The sequence below is a fragment of the Oncorhynchus mykiss genome, chromosome 4 (assembly GCF_013265735.2).
Source record: "Oncorhynchus mykiss isolate Arlee chromosome 4, USDA_OmykA_1.1, whole genome shotgun sequence".
NCBI lineage: Eukaryota > Metazoa > Chordata > Actinopteri > Salmoniformes > Salmonidae > Oncorhynchus > Oncorhynchus mykiss.
The window spans coordinates 24853973-24881533 of NC_048568.1; the positions used below are offsets into that span (position 1 = coordinate 24853973).

Genomic DNA, 27561 nt, shown 5'->3' on the forward strand with positions numbered 1-27561 from the left:
AACCCGGAAGCCAGTCGCACCAATGTGTGAGAGGAAAAACCGTAAAGCGGGTGACCATAGTCAGCGTGCATGCAAGAGCTCGATGGGACAAGGACATCCCGGCCGGCCAAACCCTACCCTAACCCGGATGTGCGCCGCTTCACGGGTCTCCCGGTCGCGGCTGGCTGCAACACAGCCTGGGATCGAACCAGTGTCCATATTGACGATGCAGTGCCTTAGACCGCTGCTCCACTCGGGAGGCCGATAAGAGTGATAGCTGCATTGATTTTGGTGATGCAAGCCCAGAGGGAACATATAGCTATGATATAGGCTTAGTGACTTCACATTCAGGAAGTAATAAGCCAACAGCCTGTTGTCATGGTGACAGTCGGCGAGGGTGACCCGAAAAGGTTACACAACTCCTCCCACCGACACCAGCAATAATCTTAACTAGGAGGAGGAGGGAGGAGAGGGGTGGACGGAGGAAGGAGTCTGTAACCTGTAAACAAGGCATTCAGCAATCAAAACAACCCGCCTCCCACCCTCCCTCTCTCTTCACTTCTCCCAGTCACTGAGTCAATCAAGACCTACAAAACAACCTACTCCCTCACCATGTGAGTTCCGTACATTCTATACACTCATTCAGGAACGGCATCATTTGTTTGTCTATAAACCACCAGTAATTTCCATTGGTCTTTGTTTTTATTGAGATTCCTGTCTGTCTGTCTGTCTGTCTGTCTGTCTCCGTCTGTCTGTCTGTCTGTCTGTCTGTCTGTCTGTCTCCGTCTGTCTGTCTGTCTGTCTCCGTCTGTCCGTCGTGTAGTGTAGTGTATAGACTTCAGTCTTCAGTGTCTGTGTTTTTATAATGAAGTCTCTCCTCGACTCCTTGTCGACTCTCTAATCAGACTTCAAGGCCTGCACTCGTCTGTTTGTTGGTTTGGCTTACCCAGCATGCCTTGCTTTTAATTAGATAAAGGGAGAGCTCAAAATGAGCTTTGACTGTTGGTATAGGTGTGTGTGTGTCCGTGCGTGTGTTTATGTTCATGCATGCGCTTTTCATTCAAACACAACCACAAGAAAATCTCTGGTGCTGTCTGCTGCTTCTGTCTCATACAATCAGTTGAATTACCATACAACATAGGAGCTGAACCGCATCATTAAATCAATAGCTCTTGTCTTGAGTCATACAGTAGGTAAACATGAATGACCTATAACATGAATATCTTGTGTTTAAAGAGGACAGTGGCTTTAATAGCCTATATATTTCATTAAAATAACCTCATTACAGTAGGTTAAAACAGGGACGGGTCATGTGACCAGGCTACAGGTGTAACGGTTTTCCATTAGGATCCTGGAATATTAATGGGTTCTGTTGCTATCGTCATGGAAACTTTGCTGCCTTATCTTTCCGCTGGGCTGCAGCAATGCCGTGGCGCCCGCCTAGAGGGAGGTCCCAGACGGTTGGGGGAGGAGCCATATCTATTGGGTCTTCAGCCAGACAGACACACCCCTCATCTGGGTGGGACCCAGCTCTCTAGCCTCAGAGGGATATGGGACACATGTTGAGGTGTACAGTTGGGACTGGGTGTGGAAATGGACAGATAATGGGAATATTTCACCCATTGAATTAGAACAGTCCGATTCTGATTTCATAACCTCACCTTTACTTCTGGAAAGAGTTCTAGAATTAGTTTAGTTCAAGTCATGACCTTTTACCCAGAACAACCCACCTTTTCCCACACATCTGAAACACTAAAATGTTCCCAAATGCTTCCCAATGGAATGCCGATCCCGGCTTGATCCCGACTCCTCTGCTCCTCTGTCCTCATCCCATCCCTGTAAGGAGAGGCTCTAAGGGACCTCTCAGATGGAGGGATACTGTCGGGATAATAACATCCCCGCTATACCCAAACAGGGATTTTTTTTTTTTTACCAGGTAAATTGACTGAGAACACATTCTCATTTACAGCAACGACCTGGGGAATAGTTACAGGGGAGAGGAGGGGGGATGAATGAGCCAATTGTAAGGTATCTCTCTCACTTCCAGTGTTCTAGCAGCGGGAGCCTCGGAAAACTCTGAAAACGCTTCCCTTCCATTTAAAAATGACAACTCTTAATAGAACAGGCTGTCCCAGAGTGTGAACGACCCCAGTCAGCCAGCGCTCACTGCTCAGGGCTTCTGGCTGACCTTTTTAAGCTGAGCTGTTCTTAATGTTATGAAAGGACAGGTTGAATTGAGGTGATTTGACCTAATGAGACATTTGACTTTTTTTATGGTTCTTTTGTTCCTTTTAAAAGTGTTCCTCATTGAAATGTAGGAAAGTAATATCTGAAGAAGTTCAGGTTGAAAAGCAAGGCAAAGTATTTTTATTGACTGAATTATCTATTTCAAATGCCGCCTGTGGTATTTTACGTGTGCTATGGAGGTTTGTGGGATAATTACTGTTATTGTGAGCATGGATATGAGGATGGAGATGATTAGGGATGGGTGGTATCCAGATTTTCATATCGTTATACGGTCGTCCTTCTCTCGTCCCAGGATTTACGGTATAACCGACTTAATACACAAGGGGGCGCCAAGAAACACAAAAAAGACCATTGGTCATCTGTACCAGAATGTTAACAAAATTAGCACAAGTAATAGCGACTTTCCATGGAGGCTGCTAGCTAAATATGCTAATGAGCGCAAATGAAAGTAAGAGGCAATCCAGCTCATACAGGTGCATCAAAGCTGGGACCGAGAGACTGAAAAACAGCTTCGACCTCAAGGCCATCAGACTGTTAAACAGCCATCACTAGCACAGAGAGGCTGCTGCCAACATACAGACTTGCAATCATTGTCCACTTTTAACAAATGGAACACTAGTCACTTTAATAATGTAACTTTAAGAATGTTTACATATCTTGCGTTACTCATCTCATATGTATTCTATACTATCTATTGCATCTTAGCCTATACGCTCTGTCATTGCTCATCTATATATTTATATATTCTTATTCCATTCCATTCCTTATTCCATTAGGTAGTTGTTGTAGAATTATTAGATTACATGTTAGATATTGCTGCACTGTCGGAACTAGAAGCACGTGTATTTCGCTACACTCGCAATAACATCTGCTAACCATGTGTATGTGACTAATAAAATGTGATTTAATTTGATAGGATATAGGTAGGAGCTACAGAATATCATAGCAGTGGCTGTACAGATGACTCATCCCAAAGGGCTTTGACTCCTTGAACACGGCAGAAAGCTTACAAAATGTGATGCCCCATCACCTTATTTATTCAATAACTTACTTAGATAAGTAGGAAGTTAAAGTTGTGAGTCGTGCTAACGCTGAATTCTATATTTTTCCCGCAGGAACAAAATATAAAATGCACAATAAATCTCTTGCTGCGTTTTGTTAACACAGATCAAAAATGCTTGTTATTGTTATTTCTGCTTGGCATCAGACTCATTTTGTGCTTCAGTTGCACTTCTCCACTGGGATGAGAATTCACAAACGGGCACCAGACAGCACTCTGACTGATGTGTAGCTACTTTTTTCGGGTACTTTTGTCGGTGTATCCAGCCTACTTTTCTCCAGTAAAATGCAAGATGAACTTTAACCTGGCTACATTCTTTCTATGATAAACATTGATGGCCATGCAGTGTGAAAGCTCATTTACTTGTGTGGCTGCCAGCCAAATAGCATTGCACTCTGATGAAAAGGAAGCATTTTTTTTGCATAATGTGCTAATGTACACTATATATGATAAAGAATGTGGACACCCCTTCAAATGAGTGGATTTGGCTATTTCAGCCACACCCGTTGCTGATAGGTGTATAAAATCAAGCACTGTGCAATGCAATCTCCATAGACAAACATTGGCAGTAGAATGGCCTTACTGAAGAGCTTAGTGATTTTCTTCTTTTTTTTTCATATATTTTTTATTGAACACACACAAGACTGTTATATAGGTATAAAAGACAGGTATACAATTCTTATCTAAACATAAAAGAGCAGACAGGAACAACAAGACCCAGTTCTGGGTACAAAACAAATATTACAAAACAAGACATACAGAACAAGGACATGTAGAAAGATGCCTATCCCCCCCCTTATTCCCCCCCAACTGCTCGGGTGGCGGGGACAGCACGTGCTGCCCAAAGGCAGATTAAAATATTACAATTGAGAATGCCTTAAAATGTACAAATTCACAGCGCCGACTAGTCCAAGTAGGAGAGGACAGGCTGCCAGATTTGATCAAATGTTGATAATTTATTGTTCAGAATATATTTAATTATTTCTAAGTGTACAGTGTTTGCCAATTCGCTGAGCCATAATTTGGTAGAGGGCTCTTCCCTCCTTGTCCAAAACAACAAGATACATTTTTTTTGCTGAAATGAGACTGTAAGAGATTAGTTGTTTTTGGGGGTTGGTTAATCCGTTTAGGGAATCAGACACTCCCAGTATTATCAGAAGCGGTTTCTGGGTCTATTGAAGTCTCCAGAACTTCAGAGAGGATCCTAAAAATTCCACACCAATAACCATACAAGCTACTAGAGCATAGGGCAAAGCTGTGGAGTAGTGTAACCTGCGCAGCCTGACATTTATCACACAATATCATATGCAGTTTGGTTTTGGAATAGTGTAATCTGTGTAATACCTTGAATTGTATGAGACGATGTCTGGAGTTAATGGAGCATGTGTGGATGAGCTTAGTGACTTTCAACATGGCACCATCATAGGATGCCACCTTTCCAACAAGTCAGTTTGTCTACTTACTACCCTGCTAGAGCTGTCCCAGTCAACCTTATGTGCTGTTATTGTGAAGTGGAAACATCTAGGAGCAACAACGGCTCAGCCGCGAAGTGGTAGGCCACACAACCTCACAGAACTGGAGTGCTGGAGTGCGTAGCGCGCAGTAAAGGGGGACCAACTCCATATTAATGCCCATGATTTTGGAATGAGATGTTCAACGAGCAGGTGTCCACATACTTATTGTCATGCAATGCATTTTCTGTAAAGGAAAAATATATTTGCACGTTTCTGATCACTCTATTGAAGCAAAAAAAAAACACTGACTTTCAATATAAAGTTTGACTCCTGTCAATACACAGCTGGACTCACCTGCTGCTGCTTTCTCCTGTTGTGCTCCTGTTATGCTACAAACAAGCACGTGACTGGCCCAGCTGTTCTGGGGAACTACATATGCTTCATAATGTAAAATAATGTGACCGGTGAACGCCATCTGCTTTATCTCCTAAAGTATTGCACAAGTTGACTGCAGGTATTTACTTAAAAAGCATCTACGAATGTAGAAATAGTAAAGAAATAGTTTCAAAGGTATTGACGCTATTGAAAAACCATCCCTTGGCTATTTCCAAACAGCCCGGTAAACAGCCCGGTATACAGTATATACGGTATACCGCCCAAGCCTACTGATGATGATAATGTTAATGATGATCATTATGTGATGTGTTGTGGTTGTGTTTTGGTCGGAACATTGTCATGCCGTTCATCATCTCTCCGTGGAAAATGTGTGTTTTCCAGGGATTCCGACAGCTTTCCATGGAAAGTGTTATGTGCGCTATTGGACACGCCCGTTCCCACTCTACCTGCTGGTTATTTATGCATCTGTTTTCCACAGTTCTGCTATTAATAAACCCATGTTGTAACACGGCTAGATCCCTACTCCTCTGGACCCCCCCCGCTCTCTCTCCCTCTCTCCGTTTCTGACTGCAGGCCATGGCCATCTGCTGTTTAAATAACTAGATTCACCTGCTGTTTGTCACCTGAGGGTATGTGGGTGTGTGCCTTCATATTTGCGTGTGTGTGTGTTTCTGTGTGTGTGAGTGTTACAACAATTTGTGAGCATGTCTGTTTCTTTGTCTATACTCTCATGTCCTTCCCTTAAAACTCTCAACCCACGTCTCCCCCTGACATTTAGAGGACTATAATTTGATGCAGGCTATTCCAGTCCATAACTCCACATGACCAGTTCCCCAGTCCTGACTCATAGAACACCCTGGGCCTGTTAACAGGTGTCTTTACTAACGATACTTGCTAATTGGTCCAGTTACATAACTTTTCCAATTCTCACATTTTCCCAGCATGCATTGCAGGAGGTGTACTCTTACCTTAATTGTGTTAACATTGCAACCACCCGTAACCCAGGCGACATATCACAACCAATCACGTTTTCCAGGGCTGTTTTCCTCCTGTGGGAGAGAGAGACCACCTAGGCTGTAGCTGAACCCCCTGAGGTTATACTCCTCAAATACCTCTCTGCTAGAACTGTTGTGCTGGAGGTAAACAGGAACTGAGACTGGAGCTGAACGACAGAGAGAGGAAGTGGGAGAGGGAACGAGGCAGCCTTTGCTTTGAAGGTGGCTGGGTTTGAGTTGAGAGCACTGAAGTCCCATATGGGAGAGGAATACTATGGAGGGTATAGGGGGAGCCTCTGTGTGTATATATGGTATACAGCAGGTATTCACAATGCCGTCGGGGGTACGCCAAATAAAAATGTGATTCACTTTTTTAAATAAAATATGTGTATATATAATTTTTTTCCTTCACGTTTTCAAACAGTCCATTTATATTTTTCAACGGGGCTCTACATTTGGGTGAGGTTTTTTTCTCGCCTGAGTAGCCTCGTTTCACTGCCAAAAATAAAATTAAGCCATCTGGTGTTCAGCGAAATAACACCATGTCAAATACAGGTAGCCTAGTCAAATAATTAACATCCAATCACATTAACCGTTACTCTCTCGCAGGAAACCTTCAATCTTGCACAGACATTTAGAAATGAAACATGACCATTTGAAAAATAAGCCACGGGAGGTTTTTGAGCGAGAATAAAGACGACTTTTGAGAAGTAAGACATGTATTAAAGCAACAGATACCATTAATAAGAAGGTGCTAGAAGTGTCTTATGGTGAGCTACTGAGTAGCTAGGACAGGCAAGCCCCATACTATTGTGGAGGACTAAATTCTTCCTGGGACAATGCTGGGGGAAAAGGACAAAAAAAAAACTATACAGACAATGTCTTCATCAAACAACACTGTTTCACGACACATCAGTGACATGGCAAGATATGTTTTGAAACAGTTACTGCTTTGCATACAAGCCAATGAACTCTATTTGTTACAGCTGGATGAGTCAACAGACGTGTTGGGCCTGGCACAGCTCCTGGTATATGTCCGTTACGTTTATGGGGGGTCAATTAAGGAAGACATCCTCTTCTGCAAACCAGGACAACAGGAGATTATATTTTTAAACTACTGGACAGCTTTGTGACATCAAATGGACTTTGGTGGTTGATGTGTTGGTATCTGTACCGATGGTGCAAAAGCCATGACAAGGAGACATAGTGGAGTGGTAACGCGTGTGCAAGCAGTTGCTCCCGACGCCATTTGGGTACACTGCAGCATCCACCGAGAGGCTCTTGCTGCCAAGGGAATGGCTGACAGCTAGAAAGACGTTTTGGACACTACAGTGAAAATGGTTAACTTTGTTAAAGCAAGGCCCCTGAACTCTCGCGTATTTTCTGCACTATGCAATGATATGGGCAGCGACCATGTAACGCTTTTACAACATAGAGAAGAAGTGTGCTGGTTATTAAGGGGCAAAGTATTGACATGTTGTTTTGAATTGAGAGACGGTCTTAAAGTTTTCTTTACTGACCATCATTTTCACTTCTCTGACCGCTTGCATGATGACAAGTTTCTCACACGACTGGCCGATCTGGGTGATGTTTTTTCTCGCCTGAATGATCTGAATCTAGGATTACAGGGACTCTCCTCAACTTTATTCAATGTGCGGGACAAAATTGAGGTTATGGCTAAGAACTTGGAGCTCTTTTCTGTTGCGTTAACAAAGACAACACACAGGTCTTTCCATCATTGTATGATTTGTTTGTGTGCAAATGAACTCAAGCTTATGGACAATGTCAAACGTGATATAGCGAAGCACCTGAGTGAGCTGGGTGCGCAATTATGCAGGTACTTTCCCGAAACGGACGACACAACAACTGGATTTGTTATCCCTTTCATGCCCTGCCTCCAGTCCACTTACCGATATCTGAACAAGAGAGCCTCATCAAAATTGAAACAAGCGGTTCTGTGAAAATGTAATTTAATCAGAAGCCACTGCCTGATTTCTGGATTGGGCTGCACTCAGAGTATCCTGCCTTGGCAAATTGCCCTGTTAACACACTGGTGCCCTTCGCAAGAGTGGATTCTCGGCCCTCACTAGCATGGAAACTAAATACAGGGACAGACTGTGTGTGGAAAATGATTTTAGACTGAGAATCCAATACAACCCAACATTGCAGAGTTATGTGCATCCTTTCAAGCACATCCTTCTCATTAACCTGTGGTGAGTTATTCACAATTTTTGATGAACAAATAAGGTTTTATATGTAAGCTGGTTAAATAGAGCAATATAATTGATTATTATTATTATATTATTTGTGCCCTGGTCCTGTAAGATGTATCATATAGTGTGTGTGGCAGGCTTACAATGAAGGCAAAAAACAACATTTGAGAGTGCGCTGACCCTGGTGCTAGAGGGGGTACACAGCTGGAGGTTGAATGTTTGAAGGGGTACGGGACTATAAAAAGTTTGGGAACCACTGGTATAGAGTATACTCTTAATATGTGTCTGTGTATCACATCTGCAAATGAGCCCCAACTCACTAAATGAGCCGTAACACAACAGACCTTTAGCTGGTGCTGCTTGTGTGTGTTCCCACCACATGCTTGTGTGGACACTGTCTAGCTGAGAACGTCAACATTTCACCTCCTGTCGTAAGTGCATATCCCAAATGTCTACTAAAGCACCAAGCCACCACAACGCTCCACCATAATCAATAGCTGATTATCAGTGTGGATTATCAGTCAGCAACAGCGCGTGGGACCACAGGTCCAAATCAATTTCAATTTCCCTATTAAAGACACCCTGGATGTACTCAGACACATCTCACCCTGGGGAGAGTTTGCGTTAGGCTGTCCAGCCACACAGAGACTGTAGATTCATGGCTCATTCTGTGGTTGGTTGATTGACCCTTAGGACATTGTTAGAGATTGGCTCCATGACCCCTGGCGCCTATTGTCTTTTATAATGGCCCTATTGCCGTGGCGTTGTAGGTTGTCTGCTGTCGGTGATGTAATCTGACCATAGAAGAAGACGGAATAGCTCCATTCAGAGCTGGATTGGGTTTTAGGTTGTTGGACATGTATTTTCTCTTAAATGACTGTTTTTATTCATGCGATGACATCTCACACATTGATTGTCAGGGTCCCAATTCTTTGTTTTGTCTGGTTGTGCAAGGCAGCTTGTTTGAGATATTGAATGTTAAATGTGTTTGGTTAAATGTACAGGTAATTGTAATTTACACGATACTGTAATTTGCTGAAGAAATCTCATATGCATCTGCATGGGTCTGCCAGATGTCCATGAAGCAACCAATGCATTTATTTCCAATGTGCTTAGTTACTGCTGCAACAATGTCAATGCAGTCCATCGATCTGTCTGATCTCTTCAGGATTCACCATCCATCCATTCATCCATCCATTCATCCACCTTCTATCAGTTGTTATTCATGTGTAGCTCTGTGAAGGAAGACAGAGCTGAGTGTGTGCTAGGCTGTTGTTATTCATGTGTAGCTCTGTGAAGGAGTACAGAGCTGAGTGTGTGCTAGCCTGTTGTTATTCATATGTAGCTCTGTGAAGGAAGACAGAGCTGAGTGTGTGTTAGCCTGTTGTTATTCATATGTATCTCTGTGAAGGAAGACAGAGCTGAGTGTGTGCTAGCCTGTTGTTATTCATATATACAGTGCCTTGCGAAAGTATTCGGCCCCCTTGAACTTTGCGACCTTTTGCCACATTTCAGGCTTCAAACAAAGATATAAAACTGTATTTTTTTGTAAAGAATCAACAACAAGTGGGACACAATCATGAAGTGGAACGACATTTATTGGATATTTCAAACTTTTTTAACAAATCTAAAAATGAAAAATTGGGCGTGCAAAATTATTCAGCCCCCTTAAGTTAATACTTTGTAGCGCCACCTTTTGCTGCGATTACAGCTGTAAGTCGCTTGGGGTATGTCTCTATCAGTTTTGCACATCGAGAGACTGACATTTTTTCCCATTCCTCCTTGCAAAACAGCTCGAGCTCAGTGAGGTTGGATGGAGAGCATTTGTGAACAGCAGTTTTCAGTTCTTTCCACAGATTCTCGATTGGATTCAGGTCTGGACTTTGACTTGGCCATTCTAACACCTGGATATGTTTATTTTTGAACCATTCCATTGTAGATTTTGCTTTATGTTTTGGATCATTGTCTTGTTGGAAGACAAATCTCCGTCCCAGTCTCAGGTCTTTTGCAGACTCCATCAGGTTTTCTTCCAGAATGGTCCTGTATTTGGCTCCATCCATCTTCCCATCAATTTTAACCATCTTCCCTGTCCCTGCTGAAGAAAAGCAGGCCCAAACCATGATGCTGCCACCACCATGTTTGACAGTGGGGATGGTGTGTTCAGCTGTGTTGCTTTTACGCCAAACATAACGTTTTGCATTGTTGCCAAAAAGTTCAATTTTGGTTTCATCTGACCAGAGCACCTTCTTCCACATGTTTGGTGTGTCTCCCAGGTGGCTTGTTGCAAACTTTAAACAACACTTTTTATGGATATCTTTAAGAAATGGCTTTCTTCTTGCTACTCTTCCATAAAGGCCAGATTTGTGCAATATACGACTGATTGTTGTCCTATGGACAGAGTCTCCCACCTCAGCTGTAGATCTCTGCAGTTCATCCAGAGTGATCATGGGCCTCTTGGCTGCATCTCTGATCAGTCTTCTCCTTGTATGAGCGGAAAGTTTAGAGGGACGGCCAGGTCTTGGTAGATTTGCAGTGGTCTGATACTCCTTCCATTTCAATATTATCGCTTGCACAGTGCTCCTTGGGATGTTTAAAGCTTGGGAAATATTTTTTTATCCAAATCCGGCTTTAAACTTCTTCACAACAGTATCTCGGACCTGCCTGGTGTGTTCCTTGTTCTTCATGATGCTCTCTGCGCTTTTAACGGACCTCTGAGACTATCACAGTGCAGGTGCATTTATACGGAGACTTGATTACACACAGGTGGATTGTATTTATCATCATTAGTCATTTGGGTCAACATTGGATCATTCAGAGATCCTCACTGAACTTCTGGAGAGAGTTTGCTGCACTGAAAGTAAAGGGGCTGAATAATTTTGCACGCCCAATTTTTCAGTTTTTGATTTGTTAAAAAAGTTTGAAATATCCAATAAATGTCGTTCCACTTCATGATTGTGTCCCACTTGTTGTTGATTCTTCACAAAAAAATACAGTTTTATATCTTTATGTTTGAAGCCTGAAATGTGGCAAAAGCAAGGCACTGTAGCTCTGTGAAGGAAGACAGAGCTGAGTGTGTGCTAGCCTGTTGTTATTCATATGTAACTCTGTGAAGGAAGACAGAGCTGAGTGTGTGCTAGCCTGTTGAAACTGGTGCCTTTCTATTCTGGTGCTCTTTCCTTGATTGATTTCTGTGCAGAGTATAGCTGTGTAACTTCCTCTGACACGCACGTGGAGCTGAGTCTTGCAGTCGAGGACACACACATATGCGTACACACACACAATCTCTCGTTTGCACACACACACACACACACATCTCTCAACAGGGCGCTGTCCCTATAACAGGAAGTGGTGCTTTGGGAATAACCCTGGGCTCAGGAAATGACCTCGTTGGAAGTGTCCTGGGGAGAGGCTGAGTGGGAATGAGTGGGGAATTCATGATTCCTCTTTCAGATAGCTGCTCCTCTAGGATATTATGGAGTTCCTTCACGGCCTTCTGTACTGAATACACTACAGTCTGGCCTTGAGGTCCTCAGCTGTTCTTGTGGTGTGGTCTCTCTGTCTCTGTCTATGTGTGTTTTGTGTGTGTGTGTGTGTGTGTGTGTGTGTGTGTGTGTGTGCACATTCTTGCTTGCGAGTGTGTATTTCTGTGTCTGGAGTATCTGCATCAGAGATTGGGAAAGGGGGATACCTAGTCAGTTGTACAACTGAAAGACTTCACCTGGAATTAAGAAAACGAAAAGGAAACAGAGAGAAAGACGGAGAGAGAAAGACGGAGAGAGAGAAAGACGGGGAGAGAGAGAGACGGGGAGAGAGAGAGACGGGGAGAGAGAAAGACGGGGAGAGAGAGAGACGGGGAGAGAGAAAGACGGGGAGAGAGAAAGACGGGGAGAGAGAGAGACGGAGAGAGAGAGACGGAGAGAGAGAGACGAGGAGAGAGAGACGGGGAGAGAGAGAGACGGGGAGAGAGAAAGACGGGGAGAGAGAGAGAGAGAAAGACCGAGAGAAAGAAAGACAGAGAGAGATAGACAGAGAGAGAAAGACAGAGAGAGAAAGACAGAGAGCGAGAGACGGTGAGAGAGAAAGACGGGGAGAGAAAAAGACGGAGAGAGAAAAAGACGGAGAGAGAGAGAGAGACGGAGAGAGAGAGACGGTTAGAGAGAGAGACGGACAGAGAGAAAGACAGAGAGAGAAAGACAGAGAGAGAAAGACGGGGAGAGAGAGAGACGGAGAGAGAGAGACGGGAGAGAGAAAGACGGGGAGAGAGAAAGACGGGGAGAGAGAAAGACGGGGAGAGAGAAAGACGGAGAGAGAGAGAGACGGGAGGGAGAGAGACGGGAGAGAGAAAGACAGAGAGAGAGAGATGGGGAGAGAGAAAGACGGAGAGAGAGAGAGACGGGGAGAGAGAGAGAGAGAAAGACAGAGAGAAAGAAAGATGGGGAGAGAGAAAGTTATCTAGGTCAGGAAGAAAGTCTGTCAGAGAGCAAAAGGGAAGAAAGTGAGAGAGAATTGTTTTATTTTTTTATTTAACCTTTATTTAACTAGGCAAGTCAGTTAAGAACAAATTCTTATTTACAAGGACGGCCTGCCGGGGAACAGTGGGTTACCTGCCTTGTTCAGGGGCAGAATGGCAGATTTTTACATTGTCAGCTCGGGGATTCGATCCAGCAACCTTTTGGTTACTGGCCCAATGCTCTAACTACTAGGCTACCTGCCACCCTGAATGGTACACATGAGAGAGAGAGATGGAAAGGTAGAGAGAAGGATGGTGACCCTCGTTTGACTTGTTGTCTTAGGAATATCACAGTAGTGTTTACACAGTCAAACTTTTCAAGGCTTCTGTAAGCACAGAATAACCTTGCTAAGTTCTAGAATGTGTGAAGAATAATGTTTGTGCTCTCCCACTCTGACGACAGAACGCTCAACACACACATTCCAGACATTATTACACTCAACTTCAGCTTGTTACTTCTCGGGAGAGAACCACATCGACTGTGGAGGAGGACTGTAGGTCCTGTTGTGAAACACCTTGTTAAGTGAAGCTACACTCATTTTGAAAGCTTCCAGACATTTTTCAATGTAGATCTGTCAGGAAACAACACACTTAACATGGACATGCTTAGTGATCAATCATAGGAGGTATTTGCGTGGTTTCTCGTAAAGGAGTATTTTACAGTCCACACAGGATAGTTGTCCCTGCTGTAACTGATACTGGGCTGTGTTAGCCCGTAGCTCCACTCTGGCTCCTAGACGACTTATAAACACAGTTCGCTCTCCTCCTCCACATACTCTCACTCTCTCCTCCCTTTAGCATTCATCTCCCTCTTCCCTGGTTCTCTCTCTTTCTCTCTCTCTCTCTCTCTCTCTCTCTCTCGTTCTCTTGCCCCCCCCCCCCCCCCCCCCCCCCCCCCCCCACTCTCTCGGTACTGTTGATCATTCTGTGAGACCAGCTAGGTCATTGAGGTTGATTTAGGTTTGAGCCCATCGGAGGGCAAAAGCAACTTTCCACAGACCAGGTGTGTGTGTCCACACTAACAGGTGTGTGTGTCCACACTAACAGGTGTGTGTGTCCACACTAACAGGTGTGTGTGTCCACACTAACAGGTGTGTGTGTCCACACTGACAGGTGTGTGTGTCCACACTAACAGGTGTGTGTGTCCACACTAACAGGTGTGTGTCCAAACTAACAGGTGTGTGTCCACACTAACAGGTGTGTGTGTGTCCACACTAACAGGTGTGTGTCCACACTAACAGGTGTGTGTGTCCACACTAACAGGTGTGTGTGTCCACACTAACAGGTGTGTGTGTCCACACTAACAGGTGTGTGTGTCCACACTAACAGGTGTGTGTGTCCAGACTAACAGGTGTGTGTGTCCACACTATCAGGTGTGTGTGTCCACACTATCAGGTGTGTGTGTCCACACTATCAGGTGTGTGTGTCCACACTAACAGGTGTGTGTGTCCACACTAACAGGTGTGTGTGTCCACACTAACAGGTGTGTGCCTTTGTGTCTATCTCATGCTCCCTGTCCTTTACCTCCTGTAAGTGAGAGCAAGTGTTTAGATAAGCCTTTTAAGTGTCCTCACCGTAAGCTCTCTACCTCTACCCTTCTCCCTCTGTTTTCTCTCTCTGTTTTCTCTCTCTCTGTTTCCTCTCTCTGTTTTCTCTCTCTGTTTTCTCTCTTTCCTCTCCTCCATATGCCGTAGTTCCCATGGTAAGCTCTCTACCTCTACCCTTCTCTCTCTGTTTTCTCTCTCTTTCCTCTCCTCCATATGCCATAGTTCCCATGGTAAGCTCTCTACCTCTACCCTTCTCTCTCTTTCTCTCTCTGTTTTCTCTCTCTTTCCTCTCCTCCATATGCCGTAGTTCCCATGGTTTTAGTGGGTGCAGATCAAATCCCAGATTTCCATTGAAGCTCCTCAGCCCTCCGTTCCTCTCTGATCCAGCCAGGGAATTACAGGCAGATGTGCCTTAGTCTTCTAAGCCACACAGTATGGCCTCCCTCTATCTTTCATTCTCTCTCTCTTTCTCCCTCCATCTCTATCAGCTCTAGTCAATAGCTCTGCATCTTCCCTCTGTAATGGTCCTAATCCAATTAGCTGTAGTAATGTTGCCCAACTTTTACCTCCTGCTTCCTCAAAGCTGTGCTGCTGTGTGTGTGTGTGTGTTTACCCCTGGTGTTTGCCTCTGTGTGAGTGATTTTGTTGTTGTTTTACAGCCACTTAAAGACATGGGTTGTATCAAACCCCAGGGAAAGTCATAATCGCCCAACACATTCTCCCCCCTAAGGCTTCTTCCAGTGGATTTCCTCACAGTTGTTGTTGAAATTGTCTCGCTCGCATGTTGGACTTGCTAATTTCCCGCCATTTAATCGACTTGGACTTGCATCTCAAAAACACACAGGGCGCATATTCCTGTCTGCATACATAGTGCCTCATCAGAAGTGCTGTTACAGGGGAAAATGGCATATGTTAATATTTTTATTAAGTATAGCACACTTCAAAGGCTTCTCCTCATGAATATTCGGGGTTGTATTATTGTTATTTTTTTCCCCTTCGGCAGCCGCCTGATGTGTCTACATGTGATGCACACACCGTATATCTGTTGGTAGTGCCTGTCTCTGTAGGCCTACACACAGAGCCAGGTATAGACCTAACGTATCTGTATGATTGTAGTTTCAGAGCTACACCCCCCCCCCCCCCCCCCGTCCCTTCTTTTCTCTTTTCGTTATTTTCTTGTTCCTTCTCTCCATTCACGTGAGAGCCACATGTTTCCACCATCCGACTCTGACAGGTAGAACGTTTTGCTAGGAAAGTGCTGCATTACTTAAACCTTTGACCCCTCTTTCTCTCCCTTCTCTCTTTCCACAACCCTCTCTCTTTTCTGCTTCCTCTTCCCCCTCTCTGGATTTGGGCATTTCTCTCTGTCCACATGTTACCTCCGCTACGTCTGCCCCTCTCTCCACCCCCCTCCCACCATTCTCTCTCTGTGTATCAGTAGAGGCCTCAGGAAATGGGTGTGTGCTGAGTTAGTTTAGCGAGTGGAGTGGGACCTGTAAAGAGGGAGGGAGAGAGAGGAGAAAAGGAAGAGGAGGGGTGGAAAGGGAGGATGCTGATTAAAATAATGGAAAGAGCCGAGTCACTGGCTGGTGAAAAGGAGTGAAAGAGAGAACCGAGAGGAAGGGACGGATAGCAGATTAGAGGTAATGAAAACTGAGGGAGATAAAGACAAAAAGTTGAACTCCAAAAGTTATACAAATCAGCGGGAAGAGAGAAGATAAAGACAAACTTCTACCATTTCCACCCTGCAAGGAGAACATACTGGACGGACTCCAGAATGTAGAGGCCAGCTTGCCAGACTCTTTCTCAGGATCATTACTCTGATCAGTGGCTTCTCTCCCTGGACACGTGACCTAGGGCTCCAGAGGGAAGGGGACATTCTTTCACTAACTGGCTCTGACTTGGCTGTGATTAGCAGGGTGTGAGAGAGGGAGTCCAGGCTGGGGTAGGGCGCTGGGGGCTCGTAGTAGAGCTACGACGGCATGCCCCTGTCTCGCTCACACAGTGTAAGAGTGTGTGTAGGTGTGTGTGTGTTTCCTCTGCAGTGTGTTAGCATTGCCTCGTTGAAAGAGGAAGGAGAGGTCGGCAGACCGTGTGCCTCTGTGTTTCTGCCTTGTTCCTGCGGCAGGCCCAGAGGGTTTTTTATCTGGGTAATTGAGAACAAACACTCGGCCCTACCCCGGGCTGGAGTGTAAACAGCTTCCTTAGTGACGAGAAGCAGTGGAGGAGGAAAGGGAAGAAGGGAAGGGAAAAAAACAATAGGGAAGTTCAAGGAGAGGCTGGAATACTTCTTCAACCCTCAGCCCCTCAGACTTTCCACGTCAGTCTACAAACCTCTCTTGACAGGACTTGGATAGTTTCCTCCAGACCTCCACACCTGACCTCTGGAATTCTACCCCAGCTGAAGGACTTATTCCCCAGCCTATAGACCTCAGGCAGCCTCTTACCTCCTACCTCCAGGAGCTCCAGCCTCAGCCCAGCTCTCGGGACGTCCAACCCCAGGCTTGAGGCATGACAGCAGGCTAGCCCTGGCCCCCTTCTCAGCCTCTGTTCCATCAAAGAGGATGCTTCTACCATGTAGCCTAGTAGGGCGAAAACACACACTGACACACACACACAGGCAACGAAGGGTGTGTGAAGTGTGTATGTCGCCGGGTTGGAGAGCACGAATTGGATTTTACCTTGTTTTGAGCACTGGATTTAATTGTATTTGGAGAACTGGATTCGACAATATTTGGATTGGATTTGACTGTGTTTTGAGTACTGACCTTGACTGTGTTTTGAGTACTGACCTTGACTGTGTTTTGAGTACTGACCTTGACTGTGTTTTGAGTACTGACCTTGACCGTGTTTTGAGTACTGACCTTGACCGTGTTTTGAGTACTGACCTTGACTGTGTTTTGAGTACTGACCTTGACTGTGTTTTGAGTACTGACCTTGACTGTGTTTTGAGTACTGACCTTGACCGTGTTTTGAGTACTGACCTTGACCGTGTTTTGAGTACTGACCTTGACTGTGTTTTGAGTACTGACCATGACTGTGTTTTGAGTACTGACCTTGACTGTGTTTTGAGTACTGACCTTGACTGTGTTTTGAGTACTGACCTTGACTGTGTTTTGAGTACTGACCTTGACTGTGTTTTGAGTACTGACCTTGACCGTGTTTTGAGAGCTGGTTTTGACCGTAACCACTGGAGGACTTTCCAAACCCGCGCGACTCCTCGGTGCCCTTTGACCTCAGAGACGATGTAGAGGGGAGAGGGAGGAGACTAATTCTGGAGCCGAAGATGATTGGCTTGAACTTCAGCTTGCAGGAGCTGCTCAGGAAATTTGAAGAGGTAGATTTGAGATGTTTGACATCTTTTTGAGCTCCCGTTGAGACAAACTGAAAGGTTGTTTATTTTTGATGCCACAGATGAGAACCCAGCCTCATACTAAATCACTGTAGTCAAACACGTGAAGGTCAGCTCACCTGTTACTGTCAGCCAAAGACCTTCACTTCTCTTCTAGCTGGAGACTCTGCTGACATTTACTGTCTCTCCGTTCTCTCCATCTCCCTCGCTCCCTCTGTCTATGTAGTATCAGGTGAAGAAGTCTGCTGAGTGAGTCTGAGGTTTATGAAGTATGAGGAGTAATTATTGAACTCATGAAAGCTGTTTATTGTGGTAGCAGCGTTATTACCAGCCAGAGTCTGCAGGGGAACACACAGGGAGACTGAGATTCTTAGTGTTTTACTCTCTGACGTCAGAAACGCTGTAGTGTCTGTCGTATTATTCAGCTTTTGCCACTTTGTGCGTTCAAGGTGCATGAGTGTGTATTTGTTTACCAAAGCTGCTTGTTGATGTGCCACGTTAACCTAACTTTAGTTTCTTAGTCTGTGTCTCCGTGTGTGTCTCCGTGTGTGTGTTTGTGTGTGTTTCCGTGTGTGTGTTTGTGTGTGTCTCCGTTTGTGTGTGTCTCCGTGTGTGTGTTTGTGTGTGTCTCCATGTGTGTGTTTGTGGGTGTCTCCGTGTGTGTGTGTTTGTGTGTGTCTCCGTGTGTGTGTTTGTGGGTGTCTCCGTGTGTGTGTTTGTGTGTGTCTCCGTGTGTGTGTTTGTGTGTGTTTCCGTGTGTGTGTTTGTGTGTGTCTCCGTGTGTGTTTTGTGGGTGTCTCCGTGTGTGTGTTTGTGGGTGTCTCCGTGTGTGTGTTTGTGGGTGTCTCCGTGTGTGTGTTTGTGTGTGTCTCCGTGTGTGTGTTTGTGGGTGTCTCTGTGTGTGTGTTTGTGTGTGTCTCCGTGTGTGTGTGTTTGTGTGTCTCCGTGTGTGTGTGTGTGTGTGTGTGTTTCTCCGTGTGTGTGAGTGTGTGTCTCCGTGTGTGTGAGTGTGTGTCTCCGTGTGTGTGTGTCTCCGTGTGTGTGTCTCCGTGTGTGTGTGTGTGTGTGTGAGTGTGTGTCTCCGTGTGTGTGTGTTTGTGTGTGTCTCCGTGTGTGTGTGTGTCTCCGTGTGTGTCTCCGTGTGTGTCTCCGTGTGTGTCTCCGTGTGTGTCTCCGTGTTTGTGTGTCTCTGTGTGTGTGTCTCCGTGTGTGTGTTTTTGTGTGTCTCCGTGTGTGTGTTTGTGTGTGTCTCCGTGTGTGTGTGAGGGTAATAATAATTAGGTGGGTGCTTATATTTGTCCTATTTCACACATGTACATGTGTGTATTAATACGCATGTGTGAATTGGAAATATTTTTTTTTGCATATCCCAACTGTCCCTGAGACACCCTCAGAGAGTGGGGTCACAGCCGTTATCAGCTGTCCCTGAGAAACCCTCAGAGAGTGGGGTCACAGCCGTTATCAGCTGTCCCTGAGACACCCTCAGAGAGTGGGGTCACAGCCGTTACCAGCTGTCCCTGAGACACCCTCAGAGAGTGGGGTCACAGCCAAGGGCACATCAAAAGATATTTCACCTTGTCGGGGATTGGAATTAGCGACCTTTGGGTTACTCCAACTGCTGGGCTACATGCCACCTGCACTGTGTTTGTCAGTCAGCTATTCCTCTGATAGGTGCATTTCTAATGCCAGGTTCCTCTGATAGGTACATTTCTAATGCCAGGTTCCTCTGATAGGTACATTTCTAATGCCAGGTTCCTCTGAAAACCCAAATAGGTGGAACATTAGGCCCCCCAGGGACCGTATCTGTTGTCTGGGCTGCTCACATCCTGCCAATCTTCCATTCATTACTGGGTGTGTCAGGGACAAAATCCATTATCCACTATCCTCATGCTGCTCTGCGCTAGAAGAGAAGAGGACGTGACTTTGATGTGTGTGTGCCACTGCTATCATATGGACATGGTTCATCTATTCCTAAACACAGCAGAGGTATTGTCATGTTCTTCCAGTAGCGGTTCAGCCATGGAATGTGTGTGTGTCTCCTCGCCGTAGAAATTGCAGACATATGTGACCCTCATCTCCAGAGTCCTCATTAGAATAACGCTGTAAGTGCCGTGCTGGCGCTAAACCTGTTGATTGGAATCTAAATCAGACCAGTAAATCAAACATGGACTTATATGAATGACCACTGTCATGCAGCTGACGTGGCAGACCTGGCAGTACAGAGAAGTGTGTGTTCATGTCGTGTGTGTGTGTGTTGGCTACTGGTATGTGTTTAGCCTGATATTGCTGTGTACCTAAGACTAGGTAGAGGAATCATATTTGGCCTTTCTCTCAAAGTATCCAATCACAAGGCAGCACTCAATCAATGACCAGACTATTTGATGCCACAAATATGTGTGTGTGTTTTTGTCAGAATGCATGTACACGTTCATGCATCACCTTTGCCACCACTTAATGAGAAGGAGCTTCCACTGGAAGAAAATGTGTTCAAGAGGGGAAGCCGTTTGGGAATGAGCTAGAACCAATGATGTGTATAAGCCCTGGATGACTGGCAGGGCTGTTGTTTTGAAGCCACTGCGCAGCCATTTTGCTACTTGTCCTCCATTATAAAAAAGTATTTTGGAAGCTATACGAATGTTTTTATTAATGTCTGCATTTGTTTTTGCCAAATACATTGTATTACAGACACCTTAATGCATACATTTATATCATATTATGCAAACATAAACAACAATAATATATTAAAACATATTCCTTAAAGTACTAATATTAAAGTACTAATATTACTGTCCCAACTACAACAATAAAATACTCATTTTGTCCTTCTCCTTCTGAGGAGGGCAGCCGATGGATTTAAAGCCTCCATTGGCCAATACATAGCATCAGCAATCCAGGGTTTATACACATCATTGTCTGGAACATATCCAACTGACTCACTGGCACAACATCTCACTCACACACACACACACACACACACACACACACACACACACACACACACACACACACACACACACTGCCTCTCCCCCCCCTCCCTCTCTCTGAAGTATCTATCCTTATGACCTTCAGTCATTAGATTTGTGGTGGGGAGATAGTTGACTGTGATAGTAGAGCCCATTCACCCTTTATCCCTTCTCCCTAATAACTGACTTCCTTTCCTCAGGACCTTGCTATGTGAATGACAGGGGTTGCTCGTTGGGTATGGCAGACAGACAGCCTACCATACTGTGTGACGTGTATACTGGCCTCTCTAAAAACATGCTTCACCTAATGTCACGTGTTGTTGTCATGTGCAGTCACCAGTCGGTGAAGTAATGTTTTGCCTGCATTCTATTGGTTTCTAGCTCTGCATGAATTTCAGTTTGGCTGTGTGTGTGTGTGTCTTTTATCTCCCCCACTTAAAATTGGCCCGTGCTCAGGGAAATCCCATGGAGAAATGGAGCAGTTTTACTTGTCTAAAAATAAAGCATTTGAAAGAATCCTCCTCTTGTGTCAGTCTCCCGATGGTGGTCCACACACACGACAAGCCACAGTGGTAGTCTGTACTGATGAGGGTGGAAGAGTGGACGACAGGTTAGCCAGAGAGAAAAAGTTTCCAAATGAAACCAGGGGAACACTCACACATTCAAATACTCACACCACACCCTCATCTAAATTCTTAATCTGTAGGGCCCACTCTCTGCCTTACTTCAGGGCCCAGGGTCCCTCTCTGAATCTCTCTCACACACACACACACACACACACACACACACTGACACACACACTGACACACACACTGACACACACACACACCGGTCTCGTCTGGCATTGCGTAGCATACCATTAGCCTACATTAGCGTTGATTAGGGGAGCATAGCGTATTATTAGCTTAGCTTACTTTCATGTAGCAGAACATAGAACTTCATAAGTACGGAGACCTGGGTCGCTTGGTTCGGGTGTGGAAGGGGTTTAGAATGAATTGTTTCTCGCTTGGGAGGCTGAGGACAGTTGAAAGTAGCTAGAGGACATTTGAAAGATGTCTAAAATGCTCTGCCCTCTCTGTTTCGCTGGCTCTGCAACACACACACACACACACACTCATCAAGACCAGCTAGCACGTGTGTTCTCTCTCTCCCTCCCCTCTCTCCCTCCCCTCTCTTCCTCCCCACCATCTTAAAGCTAATAGAAAGGGATTGATGTTTTGATTTGACTTTTTAATGCTGTATGTATGTAACAGTTGTAACTGTACAACACAGACTTGTTGAAAGTAAAACCTTTCTCTCCTTCGCTGTTTCTCTGTAGGATATCCAGGCGGAAATCGATGCTCATAATGATATCTATAAGAGTATGGACGGGAACAGGCCCAGGATGGTCAAGGCCTTGGGGACCTCTGAGGAGGCTGTGTTTCTACAGCACAGACTGGACGACATGAACCAGCGCTGGAGCGACCTCAAAACCAAGTCGGCCAACATACGGTCAGTACTACTGTATAATATACTGACAACATTCAGTCAGTACTACTGTATAATATACTGACAACATTCAGTCTGTACCATAACATTAAACAACACATCTCTGCTAACACACAGTGCATTCGGAAAGTATTCAGACCCCTTGACTTTTTCCACATTTTGTTACGTTACCACCTTATTCTAAAATGTATTCAATTGTTTTTCCCCCCTCATCAATCTACACATAATACCCCATAATGACAAAGCAAAAACAGGTTTTTAGAAATGTTGGCAAATTTATAACAAATGAAAAACGGAAATATCACATTTACATACAGTTAGTATTTTCAGACCCTTTACTCAGCACTTTGTTGAAGCACCTTTGGCAGCAATTACAGCTTCGAGTCTTCTTGGGTAGGATGCTACAAGCTTGGCACACCTACAGTATATTTGGGGAGTTTCTCCCATTCTTCTCTACAGATCCTCTCAAGCTCTGTCAGGTTGGAGGGGGAGGGTCACTGCACAGCTATTTTCAGGTCTCTCCAGAGATGTTCGATCGGGTTCAAGTCCAGGCTCTCGCTGGGCCACTCAGACATTCAGAGACTTGTCCTAAAGCCACTCCTGCATTGTCTTGGTTGTGTGCTTAGGATCGTTGTCCTGTTGAAAGGAGAACCTTTGCCCCAGTCTTAGGTACTGAGCACTTTGGAGCAGGTTTTTATCAAGGATCTCTCTGTACTTTACTCCGTTCATCTTTCCCTCGGTCCTGACTAGTCTCCCAGTCCCCGCTTCTGGAAAACATCCCCACAGCATGATGCTGCCACCACCATGCTTCACTGTAGGAATGGTGCCAGGTTTCCTCCAGGCGTGACGCTTGGCATTCACACCAAAGGGTTCAATCTTTTTTTCATCAGATCAGAGAATCTTGTTTCTCATATTCTGAGAGTCCTTTAAGTGCATTTGGGCAAACTCCAAGTGGTCTGTCATGTGCCTTTTACTGAGGAGTGGCTTGGTTGTCCTTCTGGAATGTTCTCCCATCTCCACAGAGGAACTCTGGAGCTCTGTCAGAGTGACCATCGGGTTCTTGTTCACCTCCCTGATCAAGGCCCTTCTCCCCAGATTGCTCAGTTTGGCCAGGCAGCCAGCTCTAGGAAGAGTCTTGGTGGTTACAAACTTCTTCCATTTCAGAAATGGAGGCCACTGTGTTCTTGGGGACCTTCAATGCTGCAGAAATGTCTTGGTACCCTTCACCAGATCTGTGCCTCGACACAATCCTGTCTTGGAGCTCTATGGACAATTCCTTCGACCTCATGGCTTGGTTTATGCTCTGACATGCACTGTCAACTGTGGAACCTTATATAGACAGGTGTGTGCCTTTCCAAATCATGTCCAATCAATTGAATTTTCCAAACAAGTTGTAGAAACCTCAATTTCGAGTCTCATAGTAAAGGGTCTGAATACTTATGTAAATAAGTTATTTATGTTTTTAACTTTCATATCTTAACCATTCACTGACACTTTCTGTAAATTCACTTTCTGTATTTTGAAAGCTTTATATCTTGACGAATCAAAATCAAATCAAATGTATTTATATAGCCCTTCGTACATCAGCTGATATCTCAAAGTGCTGTACAGAAACCCAGCCTAAAACCCCAAAGCAGCAAGCAATGCAGGTGTAGAAGCACGGTGGCTAGGAAAAACTCCCTAGAAAGGCCAAAACCTAGGAAGAAACCTAGAGAGGAACCAGGCTATGTGGGGTGGCCAGTCCTCTTCTGGCTGTGCCGGGTGGAGATTACAACAGAACATGGCCAAGATGTTCAAATGTTCATAAATGACCAGCATGGTCAAATAATAATAATCACAGGCAGAACAGTTGGAACTGGAGCAGCTGCACGGCCAGGTGGACTGGGGACAGCAAGGAGTCATCATGCCAGGTAGTCCTGAGGCATGGTCCTAGGGCTCAGGTCCTCCGAGAGAGAGAAAAAGAGAATTAGAGAGAGCACACTTAAATTCACACAGGACACCGAATAGGACAGGAGAAGTACTCCAGATATAACAAACTGACCCTAGCCCCCCGACACATAAACTACTGCAGCATAAATACTGGAGGCTGAGACAGGAGGGGTTTGGAGACACTGTGGCCCCATCCGACGATACCCCCGGACAGGGCCAAACAGGAAGGATATAACCCCACCCACTTTGCCAAAGCACAGCCCCCACACCACTAGAGGGATATCTTCAACCACCAACTTACCATCCTGAGACAAGGCTGAGTACAGCCCACAAAGATCTCCGCCACGGCACAACCCAAGGGGGGGGAGGTGCAAAACATTTTGGGACTGTGTCAACAGTGGACTAATGAAACAAATACCATAAGATATTCTTCGAGTGGTATTTTCCTTTTAAAATAACTGTCCAGTGAAAATCTCACCTTTTCATACACAAATAATGTTGTTGCCCCATCGTATACTCGTATTTGTGGCCAAAGCATAAAAGTTTAAAACAATGCTTGCTATTTCCTCATAGAGGATGATGTCGTCCTCCTGAGGAGAATGAGCTGGCCAATCAGTGGGCTACTTGCATGAATATTTTTAATGACGGGTATGTGCACATATCATTCTGCGGTTGGGGTTTCCAACACAGAAAAGCTGATTTTAACAAAAATGGCAATGAACTATTTGACTCACATTGTAATTAATTATAGGTCATATTACAAATAAATCTGGAAACACTGGACAGTTACTTTAAAGCATCCACTGGACCTACTGCAGTGCTGGTCTACACTCTCTTATTTATAGTTGACCATGATTAATGCATTACAATCAATAATCATTCCCATTTAGATATGCAAAGGAGTGTATGTCATAACCATGCTGACTGGTTTGTTGTGTAATATTTATGTACGTGAAACCATTCCATAAACTCTAGCTAGAATATGTATGCTTTGCTTTGGACATGAAATATGCCCTCTGTGAGACATTGACTGAGCCAATACTGTGCCACATAACTCTACAAGGCCTGGACAGTGGAGGAGCGGCCACAACCTTGGCATAAATAAAGAGAGAGATGGGTGGTTGTGGTGAGGAAGAGAGGGTTGTGGTGAGGAAGAGAGGGTTGTGGTGAAGAGGAAGAGAGGGTTGTGGTGAGGAAGAGAGGGTTGTGGTGAAGAGGAAGAGAGGGTTGTGTTGAAGAAGAAGAGAGGGTTGTGTTGAAGAAGAAGAGAGGGTTGTGGTGAGGAAGAGAGGGTTGTGAAGAGGAAGAGAGGGTTGTGGTGAGGAAGAGAGGGTTGTGAAGAGGAAGAGAGGGTTGTGGTGAGGAAGAGAGGGTTGTGAAGAGGAAGAGAGGGTTGTGGTGAAGTGGAAGAGAGGGTTGTGAAGCGGAAGAGAGGGTTGTGGTGAAGAGGAAGAGAGGGTTGTGGTGAAGAGGAAGAGAGGGTTGTGGTGAAGGGGAAGAGAGGGTTGTGAAGGGGAAGAGAGGGTTGTGGTGAAGAAGAAGAGAGAGTTATGGTGAAGGGGAAGAGGGTTGTGGTGAAGAAGAAGAGAGGGTTGTGGTGAAAAGGAAGAAAGGGTTGTGGTGAAGAGGAAGAGAGAGTTATGGTGAAGGGGAAGAGAGGGTTGTGGTGAAGAAGAAGAGAGGGTTGTGGTGAAGAGGAAGAGAGGGTTGTGGTGAGGAAGAGAGGGTTGTGAAGAGGAACAGAGGGTTGAGAAGAGGAAGAGAGGGTTGAGAAGAGGAAGAGAGGGTTGTGAAGCAGAAGAGGGGGTTGTGGTGAAGGGGAAGAGAGGGTTGTGGTGAAGAGGAAGAGAGGGTTGTGGTGAAGAGGAAGAGAGGGTTGTGGTGAAGCAGAAGAGAGGGTTGTGGTGAAGAGGAAGAGAGGGTTGTGGTGAAGAGGAAGAGAGGGTTGTGGTGAAGAGGAAGAGAGGGTTGTGGTGAAGAAGAAGAGAGGGTTGTGGTGAAGGGGAAGAGAGGGTTGTGAAGGGGAAGAGAGGGTTGTGGTGAAGAAGAAGAGAGAGTTATGGTGAAGGGGAAGAGGGTTGTGGTGAAGAAGAAGAGAGGGTTGTGGTGAAAAGGAAGATAGGGTTGTGGTGAAGAGGAAGAGAGGGTTGTGGTGAAGAGGAAGAGAGGGTTATGGTGAAGAAGAAGAGAGGGTTGTGGTGAAAAGGAAGAAAGGGTTGTGGTGAAGAGGAAGAGAGAGTTATGGTGAAGGGGAAGAGAGGGTTATGGTGAAAAGGAAGATAGGGTTGTGGTGAAGAAGAAGAGAGGGTTGTGGTGAAGAGGAAGAGAGGGTTGTGGTGAGGAAGAGAGGGTTGTGGTGAGGAAGAGAGGGTTGTGAAGAGGAACAGAGGGTTGAGAAGAGGAAGAGAGGGTTGAGAAGAGGAAGAGAGGGTTGTGAAGAGGAAGAGAGGGTTGTGAAGCAGGAGAGGGGGTTGTGAAGCGGAAGAGAGGGTTGTGGTGAGGAAGAGAGGGTTGTGGTGAGGAAGAGAGGGTTGTGGTAAGGAAGAGAGGGTTGTGGTGAGGAAGAGAGGGTTGTGGTGAAGTGGAAGAGAGGGTTGTGGTGAAGTGGAAGAGAGGGTTGTGAAGCAGAAGAGAGGGTTGTGAAGCAGACGAGAGGGTTGTGGTGAAGTGGAAGAGAGGGTTGTGGTGAGGAAGAGAGGGTTGTGGTGAAGAGGAAGAGAGGGTTGTGAAGCAGAAGAGAGGGTTGTGAAGCAGAAGAGAGGGTTGTGGTGAAGTGGAAGAGAGGGTTGTGGTGAGGAATAGAGGGTTGTGGTGAGGAAGAGAGGGTTGTGGTGAGGAAGAGAGGGTTGTGGTGAGGACGAGAGGGTTGTGAAGCGGAAGAGAAGGTTGTGGTGAGGAAGAGAGGGTTGTGGTGAAGCAGAAGAGAGGGTTGAGAGCAGAAGAGAGGATTGTGAAGCGGAAGAGAGGGTTGTGGTGAAGTGGAAGAGAGGGTTGTGGTGAGGAAGAGAGGGTTGTGGTGAGGAAGAGAGGGTTGTGGTGAAGAAGAGAGGGTTGTGAAGAGGGAGAGGGTTGAGAAGAGGAAGAGAGGGTTGTGTTGAGGACGAGAGGGTTGTGAAGAGGAAGAGAAGGTTGTGGTGAGGAAGAGAGGGTTGTGGTGAGGAAGAGAGGGTTGTGGTGAGGAAGAGAGGGTTGTGGTGAGGAAGAGAGGGTTGTGGTGAGGACGAGAGGGTTGTGAAGAGGAAGAGAAGGTTGTGGTGAGGAAGAGAGGGTTGTGGTGAGGAAGAGAGGGTTGTGAAGAGAAAGAGAGGGTTGTGAAGAGGAAGAGCCGGTTGTGAAGGGGAAGAGGGGGTTGTGAAGCGGAAGAGAGGGTTGTGGTGAAATGGAAGAGAGGGTTGTGGTGAAGTGGAAGAGAGGGTTGTGAAGGGGAA

The 27561-nt window shown here is 45.4% G+C and overlaps 1 protein-coding gene across 10 annotated transcripts in view; it reads left to right on the plus strand.

Annotated features, from left to right (window-relative positions):
• Positions 1-27561, plus strand: part of utrn (utrophin) — a 341113-nt gene that overhangs the window by 205948 nt on the left and 107604 nt on the right. For 8 of the 10 annotated variants that reach the window (XM_036975991.1, XM_036975995.1, XM_036975989.1 and 5 more), the window contains one exon: positions 22035-22207. In XM_036975991.1, coding sequence (XP_036831886.1) covers positions 22035-22207 — 173 coding nt within the window. Of the gene's footprint in view, positions 1-17484; positions 17739-22034; positions 22208-27561 lie in introns of those variants that run through there. The other 2 variants (XM_036975998.1, XM_036975999.1) reach the window with 1 other exon arrangement.